General features: G+C 41.5%; 2 protein-coding genes across 6 annotated transcripts in view; one reads left to right on the plus strand and one right to left on the minus strand.

The window, feature by feature from the left end:
- GPX7 (glutathione peroxidase 7) lies at nucleotides 1-8,754 on the minus strand. The gene is made up of 3 exons (XM_009481243.2): nucleotides 8,548-8,754; nucleotides 2,020-2,281; nucleotides 1-164 (listed from the first exon to the last, which is right to left on the minus strand). Exons 1-3 carry the CDS (start codon nucleotides 8,752-8,754, stop codon nucleotides 1-3), a joined length of 633 nt encoding a protein of 210 aa, XP_009479518.1.
- Nucleotides 8,755-12,293: 3,539 nt separating this feature from the next.
- Nucleotides 12,294-17,907, plus strand: part of TUT4 (terminal uridylyl transferase 4) — a 49,402-nt gene continuing 43,788 nt past the window's right edge. For 4 of the 5 annotated variants that reach the window (XM_075711511.1, XM_075711517.1, XM_075711515.1 and 1 more), the window contains exon 1: nucleotides 12,306-12,331. The gene's annotated coding sequence lies outside the window, so the exon portion shown is untranslated. Of the gene's footprint in view, nucleotides 12,332-17,907 lie in introns of all 5 variants that reach the window. The other variant, XM_075711512.1, reaches the window with a different exon arrangement.

The raw sequence follows: 17,907 nt of genomic DNA on the forward strand, positions 1-17,907 counted from the left end.
TCATAATTCATCTTTCTTCTTCAGGATGATTTTCCTTACAAGTTCTGTAACATAAGGTCTTATTTCTTCAACAGAGACAGTAGAGTCCCAGGCCTTTACTACTTTCCCATTGGGGTCCACCAGGTATTTCCAGAAGTTCCAGGTTGGCTCTTCTCCTGTAGATTCTACATGCAAAAAAAAAAAAAAAAAGGAAACTTAGAAAACAACGTTAGCCAATTCCTGCTGCTTGTTCATGTCAATTTGGTGATTACCCTCTCAGAGGAAGAAGGAATGTAAAACTAGGAGGGAGTTCAGACTGAATAGTAAGACTAATTTTTTGACAGACAGGGAGCTTTAACTAGACAGGAGCCCCCTGGAGACTAATGGAAACAGTCAAACTTGAGACAGGAGAAAGCACTATAAGGGGTATTAAAGTGTGTGCATATATGTGTGTGTGCGTCTGTGCTATATAGATAAATCTGAAACAGTTGAACATTGATAGGAAAATGGAATTTGGCTTAACAATATAGCTGTACCAGGACTGATTATTTGCTTGCTTATCCAGAATTTTTCCTCCAAAAGCACCCTGTATCATGTGCTTCAGAAGAATGTTTCAAGAAATGCTACATGAAGAAATAACAAAGTAAACTGTTCCAGGAGGTTTCCTCCTAATCCTCATCTACTACAGTTTTTCCTTCCGTGACCACATGCTAATTTTACATGAGTTGCATTCTTATCCTTTACTATTCTGCTACAACTGACAAAATTTTCAGGATTTTCAATCAGACCAGCAGCCTCCCCACTAATAGCACAAGTACAGATGCTACAGACAAATTAGCATCTTTTTCCATTGACTATACGTTGGGCAATCTCATAAGATATCAGAAGATATTTCAAAGTATCATCAAGACACAGCCAGACCTACAGGGTTGACTCTCTTGTCATTATGCTGCATAAATATACTGCCTCCAGCAGCCTCCCTTTGTGTGTGGACCAGCCGGGAAACAGAAATTTTGCAAGTTTCATGTGATATGTCTACAGCAACAACCCCGCTGGGCAAAACAGAAATGGAAGGATGTGAAGAGGATTAAAGGGAAGTTTGGCTAGCAGAAAGATCCATTACAGACATCTAGAAGGAGGTGTGCTTGGGGTAGTCAAAAATAATCCTACCAACACTCCTTTAAATTCAGTGGTATGTGGGAGAACACTGTGGTGCTGGAGAGAAGCCGCGATATGGTCCTTGCAGAATGCAGCTCAGGTGATACCATGTCATATTGGGCTTTTATTACATGTCATTGCTGGAAGACATTTCCTTCATATTGGATAAAGACTGACATTTTAGTTTAGCATTTAAATGGTATTTAGAGCATTCGTTCAGTGCAAGAAAAGTAGTGCCTTGATAGAGAATATCCTGCTTTACAGTGTATTTTGTCAGCTGTCTGCTAAGAACCAGCAAAATCTCTCCAGGTCTCAGTGCTAGCTATAATGCAGATCAGAACTGGAGGAACTGTACAGTATGGCTATTCCAATGCTTGGCAAGGAACAAGGAAGGGAGTATTCAAGGACATCTCTTAGGGCCTGGTTTCACTTTTTGATTGTTGAAGTAAATATGTAGGTGCTTTGCTTCCACTTACCCTACAGCTCTTGAGATGAATCTTATAAATACAACCTGCAGCATCACAGGAGAAGCGCTTACGTGACTGCCAAGTGGAAAAAAGAAGACCAGGTGTTGTATGCATACAGGAGAATATGTATTCCATGTAGAGGTTTATTAGACTAGCTTTTACAGGGCATCTGTTATCATAGTGTCTTCATCCCTGGAGATCTTTTTAGAAGGTTAAACAAAGCTGTCAGGGGTGACACAGAGAGCGCCTTTTGCAGGAGGATGGACTATATGACTTCTGACCTCTTTGAGCCTGACAATTCTGTGCTATGATTCTGTGAACACAGTCATAGATATCTTTTTTCTGTTGGATGGCCTTTTGTGTCAGAGGAATTCTACACTGGGGAAACAACCCTCCAGTGTTCCAGATTACTCACCAATTAAATACTTGAAGGCAGGGATTGCACCGGCTCCGCTGACTGCAATTTTGCTGAACATAGGAAAGGAGGCACCGTAAGTCTTTCGTGCAAAACTCTCAATTTCTTTGTTAGTGTCTGGCTCTTGCTGCCCAAACTGATTGCATGGGAATGCCAGCACATTGAAATGATATGGGCCGAGGTCCCTCTGTAACTGTTGTAAGGCCTTGTAGTGGCTATCTGTATACCCACACTCACTCGCAACGTTGACAACTAGCGATACCTGAAGAACAAGAGAGATTAAAAAATGCGCTGCACATGTCAGTTTTCCAACGGGTAGGCTGGGATGCAGATTATTTTCAAACAATGAGAATGTCTAGAGAACTGTGACTGAACACTTATATTTGAAACTACATTGAGTTCTGTTCACAATAGGAAGATTTAATTCTTTTATGTATTCCCATTTGGCAACCATGAAGATAATCAATAAACTGCTAAGCAATCTTAATTCTCAGTTTACAGAGAATCTATGTTTCTCCATTCTGCCTTTTGGATAGTTTCTAAGCATATTTAAGAAATTACCATCCAGCTAAGATATACTAAGTTGCATGAAAGAAACTCTCAAATTAATGTATTTTTGGTAGTTTATCTGTTGTGAAGCATCTGTTCTGCAGCATATTTCCTTGTACAGAATTTAGTACTCATACAGAACTGGCTGATCCATTTATCATTGCTAGTGTAGATGTCTTGACCTGGAAGTTAATAGAAGCAATTACAGATACAATATGATTTTATTAATAAAAATTGCATTAGGCACTTTATAGTGATGTTTCTTTTACATATAGCTACATTCTATTCCTTTTTTCAGACCAATTTGTAAGAGTCATAAGGCAATATAAATATTATAATACTAAAAATGTTTCTACCCACCTAGATTAAAATCAAGCATAGTGCAGAAAAAGCATTATGATTTGGGAACAAAAATTCTGCCTGGTTTACACTGAATCCAGTGAGTTTCTACAGATTATACATCAGCCCAGAAGCTGTGTCTGTGACCACTGGATTCTAATACTACTATTGTTCCATATTCCAATATGTATGCTGTTATACAAAATATAAAAGTATATAGCAAATATGAATAGAGTGCATCCAATAAATTATATGAAAAATAAATGACTACATGGCTATAGAGCTTTTAAGGCCAGAAAACAAACTGTCATATAAAAGCCCACAATCTGGGTAAGGTATGGGATAATAAGATGAAATCCCTAGAAGGGGTAGGAATGAGTAAAGAAAAAGCTAAGGGCATGTTGGTGTTTATAATTTCTTATGTTAAACACTTACTTACTTTGTGTATTTTGCACCTTCTATAGGTATATGACTATATTTAAAGTGGTTTCGGAGCAACAATGTTTTCCCTGGAAGACAGGTAATCTTATAAAGCAGAAGTTGATGTAATCTTCTTTGTAGTGTAGTGTGTCAGCAGAATACAATCTAAGCAATCCCTGTACACTTGCATATGAAATACAATCTGGAGCCATCTAGCTAACTTCTAAAGCATCACATTCATTAAGACTACATTTACAAGCTCTACCTGAAATTTTAAATTCAGTCTTCTAAAACATGCAAAGATATGGTGTATAATTAGATTTTTTTTTTCAGAGAAGAGTTAACAATTTTATGATGCATTCCTGTTGCAGACTGTCAGCATTTTAAATTGGATGTAAAAAATAACTATTGTCAGTTCTGTTCTTTTCAAATAATCTGCATTTACCAAGCATAGTGACAACTGTAGTTCAGTGTGATTGAAGTAAAAATAAATTGTAAGACTAAGAGTTGAAGTCACATGTAGTTCTTTCATATAAAATTCTAGACCTTTTTTTTAATATAGTTTAAGACTCAGCATTCTCATGATGCAGAAGTATTCGTATACCTTACTGTATTCATATTTATTGGTACTTTATCCCAAATACAATACTAATGTATGAATTTATCATTAGAGGTTTGAGGGAAATAAGGTTGTGTAGGTATTTCTGTTCATATAACAGATATGAAAGATGACTTGCCAATGAAAACAATCAAGCTTTTCTAACTTTTACTTGACTTCGAAGTTAGGAGGGCTTGAAAGAATTCACTCAAAAAGAAACAACAATTTTCATTTACAGCTGTTTAAAACCAGTGATTACTCAGCATGGTGGTGAAAGGCATGAGAGCTCACACTGCAAATGGTGCAAACTTCCAAACGTTCTCCCACAAAATAGGAGGAAACTACACGCAGCATTTCTTAGAATGGCAGACATGTTCTGCTTCTCTTTTTTCCTTAGAAAAATGCATTCTATTACTGAACTTCATAATTTAATAGTGCAGACCTCCTAAAAGTATAACTAACACATGTAATAAAAAACTTTCAGGATTTATTAGGATTTCATAAGGTACGTTTAAAATGATTGTTTAAAAATTTTTACCAAGTTACCTTCAGTGTCTGGTACCAGAAGTGATTAAATGTGGTGATTTTTTTTGGCTATATTTTATTTTTAATAAATAACAGTCACTCTTTTTGTTCTCATGAAGAGGCTGTACTTTGACTTCTTACAACTATTAGTGATTAAATTTATCCCTCTTGACTGACTTTAGGCTCTGAGAGTGCAAGTCAAGTACACCACCTAGTGCGCAGTGCAAACAATTCATCCCGGACCTTACAAAAATTACTCATTTTAAGCTGAAATCTGTATTAGCTGTTGTCTGACCTCTTAATACTATCCTTTCCTTCCCTTTGCTTAGAAACCCCATGCATTCTAGTAATGAACTCATTTATTTAACACTGCAAAAATATTTCTTGGGTTACTTAATGTTTACACCAGTGTAGCTCCTTGAGGAAAAGATCCCTAGAGAGATTTATGAATCCGCTTTCAACTTCAAGTAACCCTTTGTGGATCTGTTAGCAGAGACAGTAGATACTTAGGGTTTTAGACCTGGAGATTCCTAACTGGCTCCATCTGACTGATGGAAGAACCAGCGACAAGTGTCAGATTACACCAACTCACAGAGTTGTTACCTTCATGGAAAAAAAAAGAGCAATACTTTGTACAGTAATTGAGTAGCTATACTCTGTATTTATGCACATTCAGTAATATTACATTCTCACATTGCAGACAGCTGTGATGCCAAGTCCCTAGCATGACTTTCAATAGTAAAATAATACTTCACATTGTTATAGTGCCTAATGCTTTTACATTATTATAGTACCTTTGGTTCAAGATTTCTGAAGCACTGCACTAACTAACTGCTTAATTACACCTCAGCACACTGTACTTAGCTGTGTAGTAGGTAGGTAGGCAGGCAGGTACGTAGGTACTATTATATCTAGATAGGTATAAACACAGCAGGGAACAGTTGATGCTTGGGAGTTCTGACTCCCAAATAGATACTATTTTTGGTAACAATATTGCCTCTTACAGCATATCTGATAGAGAGAGAGATCATAAAATAAAATATAAGCTTTATTGAATTAGACAGGTATATAGATTAGATGATAGAAAATTAATCTTGTTTGGATCCTGTTGATTCTTTTTCAACCACACATCACTGCCCTTCATTTTTAATGTAGGTGGGTCAACGTCAGTATGGTAGCCTGGAAGAAGTATAGGAGGATGGCCTTCTTGCACAACACAGTAAAACAGACACCTTTTTGACCTATTTCACTTCTGGTACCCTTTCTTTCAGTCACAATAGTCCTCCCTTTCTCTGCTTTCAGGTAGATGTAATATCACACCTGATTTTGTAGCATGCATGCCAAATTTTTAGCATTCTGGCAATATAATTTCTTATGCCCCCATAAAAAAGGAGTACTCCCTCACATATTTTTTATATTTTTATTAAAGTGGAGGATAGGTTATGTCTGTGCACATTTATTTCAGAAAAAAAAAAATCTGTTCCTTAATTTTTTTTCATTTTTGTTATTTCAGACCTGTTAGTACATTTCTTATTTACTTCACTTATGTAACAGGGGGTACTTGTGATTTGTATCAAGATGCACTTGAATGGAAAATGAAATAATATCAATCAATCAGTCTTACTTTTTTCTTACTAAGAAAAATTATCCCAATGATCTGAATACACAATAATTTATATTAATACTAGTTACTGAAGAAAGATTCTGCAAATCGTGAATTGCACTGATTGTTTTTACTTAGCATGGTTCTTGTGTTTTTAAAATTAGCAGACTTTTTTTTTATATACTCTGGAAGCTTTTGGATTTTTTCAATTCCCAGTTAGTTTCTTGACTACAAATTAAGCAGTTATTTAACTAAATTAGCTGAGTGATTGAATTGAAAAAAATGTTTTCTCTACATCTGCCAGAAAGCTTATGGCTATTAAAAGCAGGTTTGGCGATTAGCAGACTATTGTTACAGGGCTAACTAGTGACTCACTTTCTTTAAAACATCAGCAGCACATACGTAGTACTTATATATTATTTTCTTTCTTTTAATAGCTTTAGAATATGATAAACCTACATCTTAACATTACTCATCTAGCTGCAGATTTAAGCAGGTTTATTTTAAGAAATAAATGGGAGTTTTAATTAACCTTTGTCTGCTTTGATATTGAGTTCTGACAACATAACGACAGAAAGGGATGTGGTTTATTGCTGTAATTTTCTTCAAAATTGTGCACATGCATTCTCAAACAGCAGCTAGCCTGAACATTAATAGGCTCTCTGAATGCAAATCTTTTTGTTCCCTACAGAAGCTGGTCATCACTTTTTTGGAATAAACTATTCCATGTGCCCTAGCAGAGATCAAGGAGTGCCATTCACCGATGGCATTACCTTTCCCAAGGTAGGGCTCTAGAGCTCTCCCTTACGAAACCAGCCGAGCCTCGAGGATGGCCTGGTATCATAGCACTGCTGGAGATACAGACACATCCCCCCAACATGGCATGTTCATGAGATACCAGGGCAGGCTCTGCAGCTTGTTCCAGAGGGGATGAACACCCTCAGCTCTCTGCAGGGTGGCTGTAAGGAATTCCTCTGAGTTGCTCCTTTACTCCTTTCCATGCGGATTCTGGCCCTGAGGTGGAGAAACTACAGGTGGTATTTGCTTATTTAGACAGATTTGCAGATGACCTGCAGACAAAACATGCCCCAGTAACAGGATTTATTGACAGAGCCTTTGGAAGGAACGCCTAAAAAAAAAAGCAAATATTGCTTAATATTAAATAGGTTCCATGGTTTTTCCAATATAGATATTTGAGTGTTCATTGGACCGGTTCTGCTCTGTCTGAATTGTGAACGGAGAGGGAGGAGGACTTTGACCAGATCAAATTCAGACCCCTCACTTGGTCCAAATCTAGCAGTATCCCTTTCTACTGAGCCCAAGAAAACGTACATCTCCTCCTGTGGGCCTTCTCTGCCTTCCTGCCAATGTACTAGTGAGCTCAGACACCTCAGTGAAGTACCCGAGGAGGGGGAAAAAGGAAGGCAGAAACACAAAGCTGGAGTAAGGGTGAGAGTGAGAAGTGGCGCCTGCCTTTTTGGGCAGCAGCTAAGCTGTTAGACTGCCTGGCTGTATCACAGAAGATGCATCACTTGAGTGCTAAGGGTGGCAGTTGTGGGCTCTATGTTGATTTTAGCTTCTCTAATCCATGAATATGGCCATGAGAGCTTGTAGTATTACACACCCCGTGTGCTAACTTCCCTTTGCACTCTTCCATGGGTACTGACCATCTTTCCTAGATGGTCAAACCACTAAAAAAGAAAAGTAAAAAGTCAGGTTACATTCAAGGAGATTGTTCTTAAAATGGGAAGGAAAACTCTACCTAGAACTCCTGAATGTAGTATGTAAATGAAATTTAAAAGACATCATAAAACTGTATGTGTGTCTACATGCCCTTCTCCACATTGCTGTCACACTAAAAAGCGACAACTGGAATAGCATGATGTTGCTGCAATTTCACTATACACCGATATTAAAATAACTACTTTATCATGTCTCTCGCTCTTTTACCAATGATGATGAAATCTGTTAACTCCATTAGCCACTGATTAAATCCCATCTTTTTTTAAAATGCAGAACATTAACAAGGAATGGGATTTAGGTAAAAATAAATTTGCTAAAAGTCATGCAGTTAAAAGGCAGAAATAAGCTCCAAAAGTAAGTTATACAAAGGTACAAACTTCCTGAGCTTCAGATTTAATAGCCACAACCCAGTGCAATTCATCCTGCTGAATGAGAGGCGGGCAGGCAGGCATTCCCTGCCTGCCACGTCTACAGGCAGCAGCCTGCACGAGGAAAAACGCGGACACACACAGAGGTTACAGACTGCAAACGTTTTATTTAAAGAGTGCAAAGACCTATGGAGCGGGCATCAAAGGAAGCATGCAGGCAACGCTCCAGATCAGTTAAAGAGGAGTCGTAAAGCCGAATCTATCTGCGTGCGTGCCCCAAGTTAATGTACAATCTCTCCACCCCCACTGGGTTTCTGCAGACATGCAAGGACTGGCTGGTTAGTGAGTCAGGGCCAGAGCTGCCCGTCCCCGTGCACACTTACCGAGCCCCTGTACTTCTCCAGGGAGACTAGTTTGCCTCTGATGTTTACAACTTTGAAAGTGTAAAAATCAGGCTCTTTCTGCTGCGTAGCGGAAAATGCTAAGAGCAGGAGTGCTGCAATTGCAAAGAGCATGGCTAGAGGGACGAGGAAAACTTTGGGGAACGAAGAGGAAGGCTTGTGCTCCACACTGCCCTCAGGATCTAGCATGCTGCACGGCCGCGCGGCGGAGAGGCTTGCCACGCTAGGAAAGCGCTGCCGCAAAGCACGGACTGCTGCAAACGCAGCTCTTGCGACAGTCTGGCTTCTGCAAAGGGTTAGAAGCTGCGTCCGTACCAGACCTCACGAAGATGCATCTGTGGAGCATTCGGATACTCTAAAACTGAGTGTTTCGTGGTGGTAGTGGTGTATTAAGTAAGGCCATTTATGGGAACAAGACAAATGAAAGCGCTAGTTGGCTCAAGAATGGTAATACTCTATGTGCCTGTGGGATACCGGTCAGATTTAGAGATGATCTGCTTTAACTATGTCCTGGGAAAATCAGGGATAGACTTACTGTGATTTCTGATGGATTTGCAAGTGCCTTTAGTATACTAACTATAGCATCTAGTAACTACTGTGTAATGTCAAAGGATACCAGTGGCTTGGTTGCTAGTGGTTACTGATGCAAGTGCTCTGAACAAGAGTCACAGCATCCAGTCAGCAAAAACAGAATTACAAGCATGCCATGCACAGGATCATGCGAAACGGAGGGCCATTAGCCAGGCCTTCAGGAAACTTGCCTGTGCATGCACCTGGTTGGCGAGAAGTGAGCGAGCCAGACCACTGGTCTTGACAGCGTGATCTGGGAGAAACCATGTTACCAAAGGGTTTTTAAGCAAGAAAGAGGCGTTAAGCATCTGGAACTGAATTTGGTACCAAAGCTTTCAGATACAGAGAGCCAAACCACTGCTTCAGTGCACTGATGCCATTCTTGGGTTGTCTGCAAGAAAAAATAGCCATTTGTATACTTTGCTACTATGCCTGCTGGAAGAAAAGGATTTGTATCTATAAAGTAACAACAATAGAAAGCATCTGATTGATTTCTTCTTGGACCAAGAAAATATTCCTCCATGCCTATGAGACTGATAATTCTTGGCAAAGAAAAGCAAAATGTAGTGATTTACAGAAAACAATTAAGTAACACATCTGAGGTGTATTGGAAATCTATCTTTTGAAGAGCAAATTACATTTTGTAATCTTACTTTGTGACTTTTTTTTTTTTAACTGAGTTTTGGTAGATCTTTGACAACTGGATTAAATTTGGTTAGGTAATTCAAGCATAAGTGGCATTACTGTAAGTGAAGAAGCCATGCATAACTAGTTGAAAAATTTATAGTTTTTAAACATTTCAGATTTTTTCATGTTTTTACATATTTCAGCTTAAGTAGCCATCCAGCATCAAGAAATAATGCAATATGCTCCAAAAATACATAGATGGAAAATCTTCTACCATGCTGTCTATAGGGAAGATACACTGTGCTAAGAATCTGAAGTTCCCATCTTCACAGATAAGTGCTATCTTTCTGTACACTTTCCTGGCTGTAGTATTGACCAAGAACTTTCCCTTTAGATGACAGTCAAGTATGATTTCCTCATTTTTTAAAATAAATTCTCTAAAAAGCTTTAGAGTTTCTTCAGACACAGCTGGAGACAGAGAATAGGCCTTTAAATAAATTTTAAAATCCTAGTAAATCCTAAAAATAATAATTAAAAAATCATTCCAATAATGAAAATAATTCAACATAAGCATTTTTTGGCCAGAAAATCAAAAATAAATCTACAATACACTTCTACATTTTTTGAGGCATAATGTTACAGTAGTTTGGGTATGGGACTGAAAATGATACTAATCATACCTCAACATGAGACAAGCGAGGTTTTGCTCTGGAAAGGGACTTTATACAACTGCTTCCTACAGCTTTATGATTATTGTCACTGATTTCTAGATAAAATTTAGTGGCTTTCAGAATTATATTTTCTCCCACAAACTGAGCCCAGAATCTGAAAGTACTGGCACTGAATTGGGAATTCTTTAAATAATGGCCAGCTGGCAGTAGAATTCAGCTTCCTCTTTTACTGCCATGTTTCTATATCACTCCCTGCAATAAAACGTTCTTTAACATTGGCAAAGAAGGAAGAATTGTTTCTGATACATGCAGAGAGAGTCTATGTCAAAGATTATTAGTTTTATAATGATTTCAGGTTTTCGGAGCCGAACTGTGCTAACATTGCATATTAAAGTCTATCCAACTCTTTGAACTAAATCTCATATATTCTAATAAATTTCAGGTTGCAGGAAAAATGCCGGTCATGTTTGCAAACTGGTGTGTGTTTGCTCGCTAGTATGTCTAAATGTTGATCTAGGAGGACTATATCTAGTAGCAAGTATAATTTAGTTACTTTTGCAATGTACTCTTTGGTCTACTAAACCTAATAAAAATCTTTGTCAAATAGGACTAGACTGAAACCACCACGCAGCTAACCTCAGCTGTCCCCGAAACAGCGTTGCAGCACTGCGATTTCTGCCACTGCTGACCTGGCCAACGTTCCTCAAGCTGAAAGCTCTGCGCTACATCCCCCCATTAGGAGTACCCTGAGCCACCCGATCCTCATTTGGTACAATGAGAACTTCAAGGCAACCACAAAAAAGCAGATTAGCGCGAAGGATCGCACTGACTTCCCGATACATTCTGAAGTACATCTTGCCAGTATTTATAGAATCCAGTATTACAGATTTTGCAACTTTTGTTTACCTACATACTCTCTCTGAGGCAGTGTTTCCAGCGCTACTATTCATATTATTTTTAATGCTTTCCTTTGAATCCCTTTAGTAGTTCAACATTAATCTTTTATGCTCCTTGTTTTTCTGGAGAGGCCTCCTTGGCCTCGGCTAGGAAGTGCCAACAACATGGCATTTCACTGCCAAGACAGGGTAGTACTATACTGGATCACCGACAGATTTGCCTTACACAAGCACTTGCCAGTTTCTTTAGGTCACCCTCCGGCACTGCCAAGAGCCGGGCGGGCTGGCTCTTCTCCCCCGAGACCTGCGAAACCGCCAGCAGACACGGGGGCCAAGATGCTGTCCCCAGCTGCAGCCGGGGCCCATGTCACAGCCAAGGTCAGGGAGCCAGGGGCCGGTTCCCCACAGGGTCCCCGTTTACCACAGGCTGCTTTGTGCGGGGCACACCCGCCCTCCTCCACCAAACGGCAGCGCCGGGAGCAGGGCCGGGGGGGCAGCCCTGAGGAAGGGGGCAACAAGGCCCAGGCTGCGGCGCGGGGCAGGGCCTCCAGGCGGGCCCTAACCCTGCGCGCAGGGCCTGGGGCCTAGCGTGCGCGGGGAAGAGGCCTGGGATGAAAAAGGGGGGGGAAAATGGGAAAAAACTGGGGTGGCCGTGCGCGGATGAAAGAAAAAACGGAGCTGCCTACTCTCTCGTCCCCGTTTCCTGCCGTGGCGCTGGGGGAGGGCAGCCCTGAGCGCCGGGGGAGGTGGGAGACGGGCACCCCCCCAGCGCAAGGGGAGCTCCCCCGGCGGCCGGGGCCGATCGGGCCGAGCCGAGCCGGGCCGGGCCCGGCAGCGCCGCCCGCCCTCGAGGCTCTCCCTCCCGCCCTCGCCCCACAATGCATCGCGCGGCGCGGCTGACATGGCGGCCGGGCCGGACTGAGCCGCTGGCGTCGGGGCCTCCAGCAGCTGGAGCCGGGCATGGCGGGGGCGCAGCCCCGGCACCCCTAGCGCCGCAGCCAGGTACCGGGCTCCAGGGGCCGGGGGGCTCCGCCCAGCTCGGTGGGCCTCCCCCGAGGGGTGGGGGTGGCTGGGCGCGCTCTGCTCTCTCCCCCCGAGCGGGGCGGGGGGAGGCGGGCTCGGGGGGGGCCTGTCCGCGCCGGCGCCCCCCGCCTCAGCCCGCGGCGCCCCAGCTCCGCCCTGCCCCGGCCCTCCTGCCCGCGCCCCGCCTCGACGGCCCATCGCGGCCTCCCGACCCCGCGCCCGGGCAGGGCGGCAGTGCCGGGGCTGCCCCTCACACCCGGCCGGGGGCGCCGGTCGTGGCCCGGGGGATGGCGCGGGGAGGGGGGCGGCGGCCCCAAGGTCAGCGGGGAACCGGGGCCGGCCCCACGGCCGCATCCAGGCGGGCGGCCGTTCCGAGGGCAGCGCCCGGCTGCGCGCCCGCCGGGGTCTGCCAGGCTGGGGCTGGGTGCGTGCAGGTTGTTGTTCTGCGCCCAGTGGCTTTAAGTGTTGCGGGGAGAGACCGTTGCAGGTGGGGAGCCCCCCGGGGAAATGCCCCCTGTCCCGGGCCGGCCCCGCGAGCTGTGCCCCCCTCTGCTGCTGCTTGCCAAAGCGAGGGGTTTTCTTTTCTGTGGGTTATGATGTGCCTGAAATGACACATGCATTCCTTCGGCTATGTGTTTGTGCCCTTTTGGTGGCTTATCTTGTATACAAATACAGCTGAACGACTTTTCTGCTTTTGCAATATGTTGCAATTTGCCAGTTGGCTGAATGTGTCATATTACCTGAGGCCTTCTTGCTTTTAAGGTTGTTTCTCGGTATATCAAAGGAGGACGAGCCCATAACACGCACAGAAACAATAAAATTGGGTTTAGGCTAAGGTGGGGATTAGTGCATTAAAAAAATAGTTGTATCTAAGTGTGGATGTAATAACTTTCTTTATATTCATGCCACCTCCACATCACTTGGCTTCCTGAGCACTGTGCCCTGGATTCGAGAGTCATTGCCTTTGCTTGAAAATAGAGGATACACGTTGTTTCTGGTTTTGACTTGTGCTCCAAGTTTCAGTAGGTGCTTTTTGGATAGTCTGACCCCAGATAGTTATGACATAATTATTTCCGTGACAAGAAAAGTAAACCAGCCATGAAAGTATGACTTAATTACAGTATCTGGCAGAAGACGCTATATTAGGAGAGGTCTCCTTTACAAACAGCAGTTTTGCAGTGAGCTTTTTTTAATCATTTGTCTACTTCAGTGAAAATACCTTAATAAAACTAATTTTAGGATGAAATTACGTTTCCCAGAAACATATGTATTGGGATATGTTCCCAGAAGATACATACAGAGGGATCAGAAAGTTCCTTCTGTGTTCTGTTCTTGCACAGAAGACAGCTGGGGCTTTTCTCTCATACCTCAACTAGCAGAGGAAAAGAAACTGCCAGATGCCATGGGACACCTGCATGGTGTGGGGCATTTACCTGGTTCTTCCTCTGAAGGGAATTGCTGCTACAGGGAGAAAGAGGGAGGGGAGCAGGATTTCCCTGTGTCCTGTTTGAAAGCAAGATATCCCTGGGGAGCTCCTCTTAAATGTGTTGTGGATCTGCTTGTCAGAGTAATGGTTTTGGATTGTGTATTCATATTGATTTTGCCCAGCTGAGAGTATATCCTGTTTTCTAGTAGTAATGCTTGCTTTTGAAATTTTACAAAGTGTTTCTACTAAATTAACTTTATTTTTGTCCCTATCTTAATGTAATAATGTAATACTGGTAGTGACTTGTACTGAGAACTCATAGAAAGAAGGATCCTACAATTTGCTTAGTGGATTAATTTGCAGAATGGAAGCAATTTGGGGGAAGTCAACATTTCTGATGCTTTTGGCACATTAAGACTATATTGTATACTGTTTGATAAATTGTTTAATTGTACATAAATGATAGATCAGTAACTTTTAACTTGGAAGTACTAAAGACTTATTACCTAAATTTAGTAACAATGCATATGAATTTAATTTTTACTTTTTTTTTTTTTACCAGAGATGCATGCATACATGTATATGTACTCATACTGTATCCGTGGTTTGTAATTTTGGTTCTGATGTTTTAGCAAATCTTTGGAAAAAAAATTATCCGATGTTCTTAGATTTTATTTTTTTATTTCTGTTGATGTATGAAATAATATTTCCAGCAAGAAGTAACTTCCAGATTTTAGTTTTTGGTGTCAGCAAAGCTTGACTTTGGAGTTTGGATTCAGTTTTGTGTTACAAACTGTTGTGACTCAGTCTGTGTGCCAACTATATGGATGTGTTCTTGACAACTTTTCTGAAGTTTTCAGCATATTTCTTTCAGTAGTGAAAGTGCTGGATGCTGGTAAAGCAGATGTAAGGATACTGGTAGAAGATCCATTTGCTTTAGCTGTAGTTTGTGAACTAGTTTGTGACTGGTATGAGGTAGTTCAAAGGCTGTCCCTTCCTCAAGGATCAGTTCGGGTAAAGGGATAACTATTGCTTAAATGCAAGATCCAGATAAACTTCTATGCCACAGATACATACTGCTGTGTTTTCATTTAGCATAAGCGCCAAGTATAAATGGAGGTTTAAGAATAAGATGGATAAATTGAGTTTAAATGCATAGCTGCCCGTTTAAGCCAGTTTCATGATCCGTTCAGGCCTCTGGAACCTAGTTTAGCCTCTGAAAGGCTTTAAATATATGCAGTGCTGTACTGTGTTTTTCCAGCCTCCTCACCTGCATTGGTACAAATGTTGTGTGTGTTTGTTTTTAAAGTTAGAGCTACCTTGGATCAGTTTCCTGATCTGGTTACAGCATACAGCAACATTTGAGGCAGGTGGTACCCCTCTTCTGGCTTCAGTGCTTGTTTAAGTTGATTGTGAAATGTTTAAAGGACTATTACAGTAAAACCTAGAATCAGAATCAAAATGTACTAAAGCATTAGGAATCTTTATATGAAATACAGAGGTAAGGGAAGCCATTGTAACTTAGTTACGCAGGTGGTGTGACTGAGAGAGGATGGCTTTCCCAAGTTTGGAATGGGAGTCATCAGCGTTAGTAGGTTCAGAAAGTGGTAGTTCTTGGCGTTTGGTGACGTGCCTCTTTCCTACCTTCTCAGTGAGTCATAACGTGTTGTAGAAAAGACAGCAGGTGTCAATGCAAAGAGAGAATAATCTGTAACAAGCACATCTTGTACGGATCTTGTATCCAGCATATCCTGCTCATTTCATAGTTTAATTGTAGGTTACTTGCACCTACATGTGTTGGTAAGCTTTGTATCAAGCAAAGCCTTTCCTGTTACTTCCGTTACTCAGCAGTACTTTTGTAATTCAGATATAATCCTGTTACAGTTTTATATATATACTTGTTTATCTAATGATAACTCCTTAGAAGTTGTCAATCCTCCACATTGTAAAAAGAACATCAGAGCTTCCTACTGAGTTACGTATCTTCACTAAGCCCAGAGTCCTAGTTCTGTTGCATCTCTGTTCTGTGCGTTAAATTTTGTGTGCACTGCACTGGCTTCCTTCTAGATAGATTTTGGTAGTATTATTCTTACTAGCCTAAATTCTATAGCCTGTAGAAACAGGAAGATCTGAAACACTGTATAGCACTTACATTTATTACTATGAATACTGATGGGTATATTGCTGGTGGAGCCTGAGGTGCTTTGGTGGCCAGTAATCTCTGATAGTTTTAGTTTTAAGTAGTTTGGAAAAACATCAAGGATTGATAATAGTTTGTACTAAGTTATGTCTAGTTCATCATAAAACAAACATAAATGTGTGATAACTTTTTTTAAACTATTGGTGTAGAACATGGGAGAACCTTGAATGATTTGTAGAAGTTCTTCAACCACAAAAATGGGCCTAAGGCTGTAAACAGTCCAGAAGAGAGACAGCCCCCCAGGGAGGGCTGTCTGTAGACATTACCTGGGCTGTAGTCTGAGCAGAGTGCAGAAGACAACCTTTCCTTTTGTTCCTGTCTGTGGCTGTAACCTTTGTTTGCTGAATTTCCTTTTTATTTTTGTTGAGGAAGTTCAGCTGGGCTATATTGGTAATCGGGCAGAGGGGACTGAGGTTAATCACCCCACTTACTGTTGGAAGGCTGGCTGGGGAGATTTGAGCTTAAGGGACAATCATAATGGGACAGATAAAAGCAGGTCTCTCTATCTCAAAGGAGGGAGTGCTTTATAGGAAGAGGGTGATAACAATTATGTTTGTAGTGCTTTCGCTGTTTATATTTAATCGGGTACTCCCTGGGGAAACAAAACTTATGAGACTGTTCTCTTTCCCTTTAGTTGCTCTTTTACACTCTTGTCACTTTTGGACATTTCAGCCAGTTGGGACCAAATTTTAGAACGTGTGTGAAGTAATGTCAAAAGATTGTTGAGTTTCTGTATGTCTTCCGCAAAAATCATGCCTCAGTAGAGGAGGGGTCTCTGCTGAGTGGAAAGCAGGAGGAAGTTGCATTTCCTCTTAGGGAGTAGCTAAGAACCAGCCAGTGTGTATGTTCCTTCAGCTACAGCACGTCTCCTCCACTTGCCCAATGGGCTGTGGTCAAGCGTGTGTCAGAGGAGCACAAAATGAATGTATAGGAAACCAGGTATATTCAGTTCTGCTGCTAATGAAACGATTAAAAAAGAAATGCTTTGCAAAAGAGCAACTGAGAATGCAAGAGCTCACAGTTTAACTTCGTCTTCATCTTTGAAGAGGCCCTGCTATGGCAAAGTCTGACTGAAAATATATGCTTTTGAAGGAGTTAAATACAGTTGAACAAATTGAGAGGAAGGGCAAATGGGTAGAAGTATCTTCTTGAAAGTTTTGGGGTTTTTCTCCTGTTTGGAAGTAAGTGTAAGGGTTTTTGCAATTCAAATGTAGAATTTTCTAATGCTCGTCTGAGAGAAGCAGGAAACAAAAGAAACTGGCAAAAATGAAAGCGAAACAATCTCATTCCTTCATTTCGTGAGTCTAAAATGAATTCTACAGTAGTGAAATTGAAGCTGATTTTAAACATTTTTAATTTGATTGTTGTAAGTATGTATAGGCTTAATAATTTTCTAACGTTTGACATCGCATGGTATCTTGTCTGACCTCAAGCTGCTGTATTTCAGCCAGATTATCTTTCTACAAAGAGCCAGGAGTTGAGCTAGATTTCAGAGGAGTAACTGGTACTGTACTTTCAGAAAGCAGGGGAAACAGAGTCCCCTGTAACACCAGATATTAGATAAATGAAATATGCCGAAATGATTCCAACAGGTTAATCATACCCTGCTTTGCAGATGCAGGTGAAAAACTCTGGGTTTATTGCCAGCCTGCCTGGAAGAAAATTATTCTTTGATTCCAGGTCTGGCAATTTGGTATGAGCCTGAGCTTGTGAATAAGATGCCATCCAGGTTTCTAGAAAGATGCCACCTCAGCACTGATTCACTCCACTCTAGTGTTTTGTTTCCAGCCATGTTGCTCTTTTCGGAGGCACTCCTTTACCTCCTCCCATTTCCCTCGCTGCCTTCTCTCACATGTAGATGGTTGATATCTGACAGAGGAGGAAAGATCTTTTTGAGACTGTCTTGGGTTTAGTAGTGGTCTCTTTTTT

This window comes from Pelecanus crispus, chromosome 5 (assembly GCF_030463565.1).
Source record: "Pelecanus crispus isolate bPelCri1 chromosome 5, bPelCri1.pri, whole genome shotgun sequence".
NCBI classification, from domain to species: domain Eukaryota; kingdom Metazoa; phylum Chordata; class Aves; order Pelecaniformes; family Pelecanidae; genus Pelecanus; species Pelecanus crispus.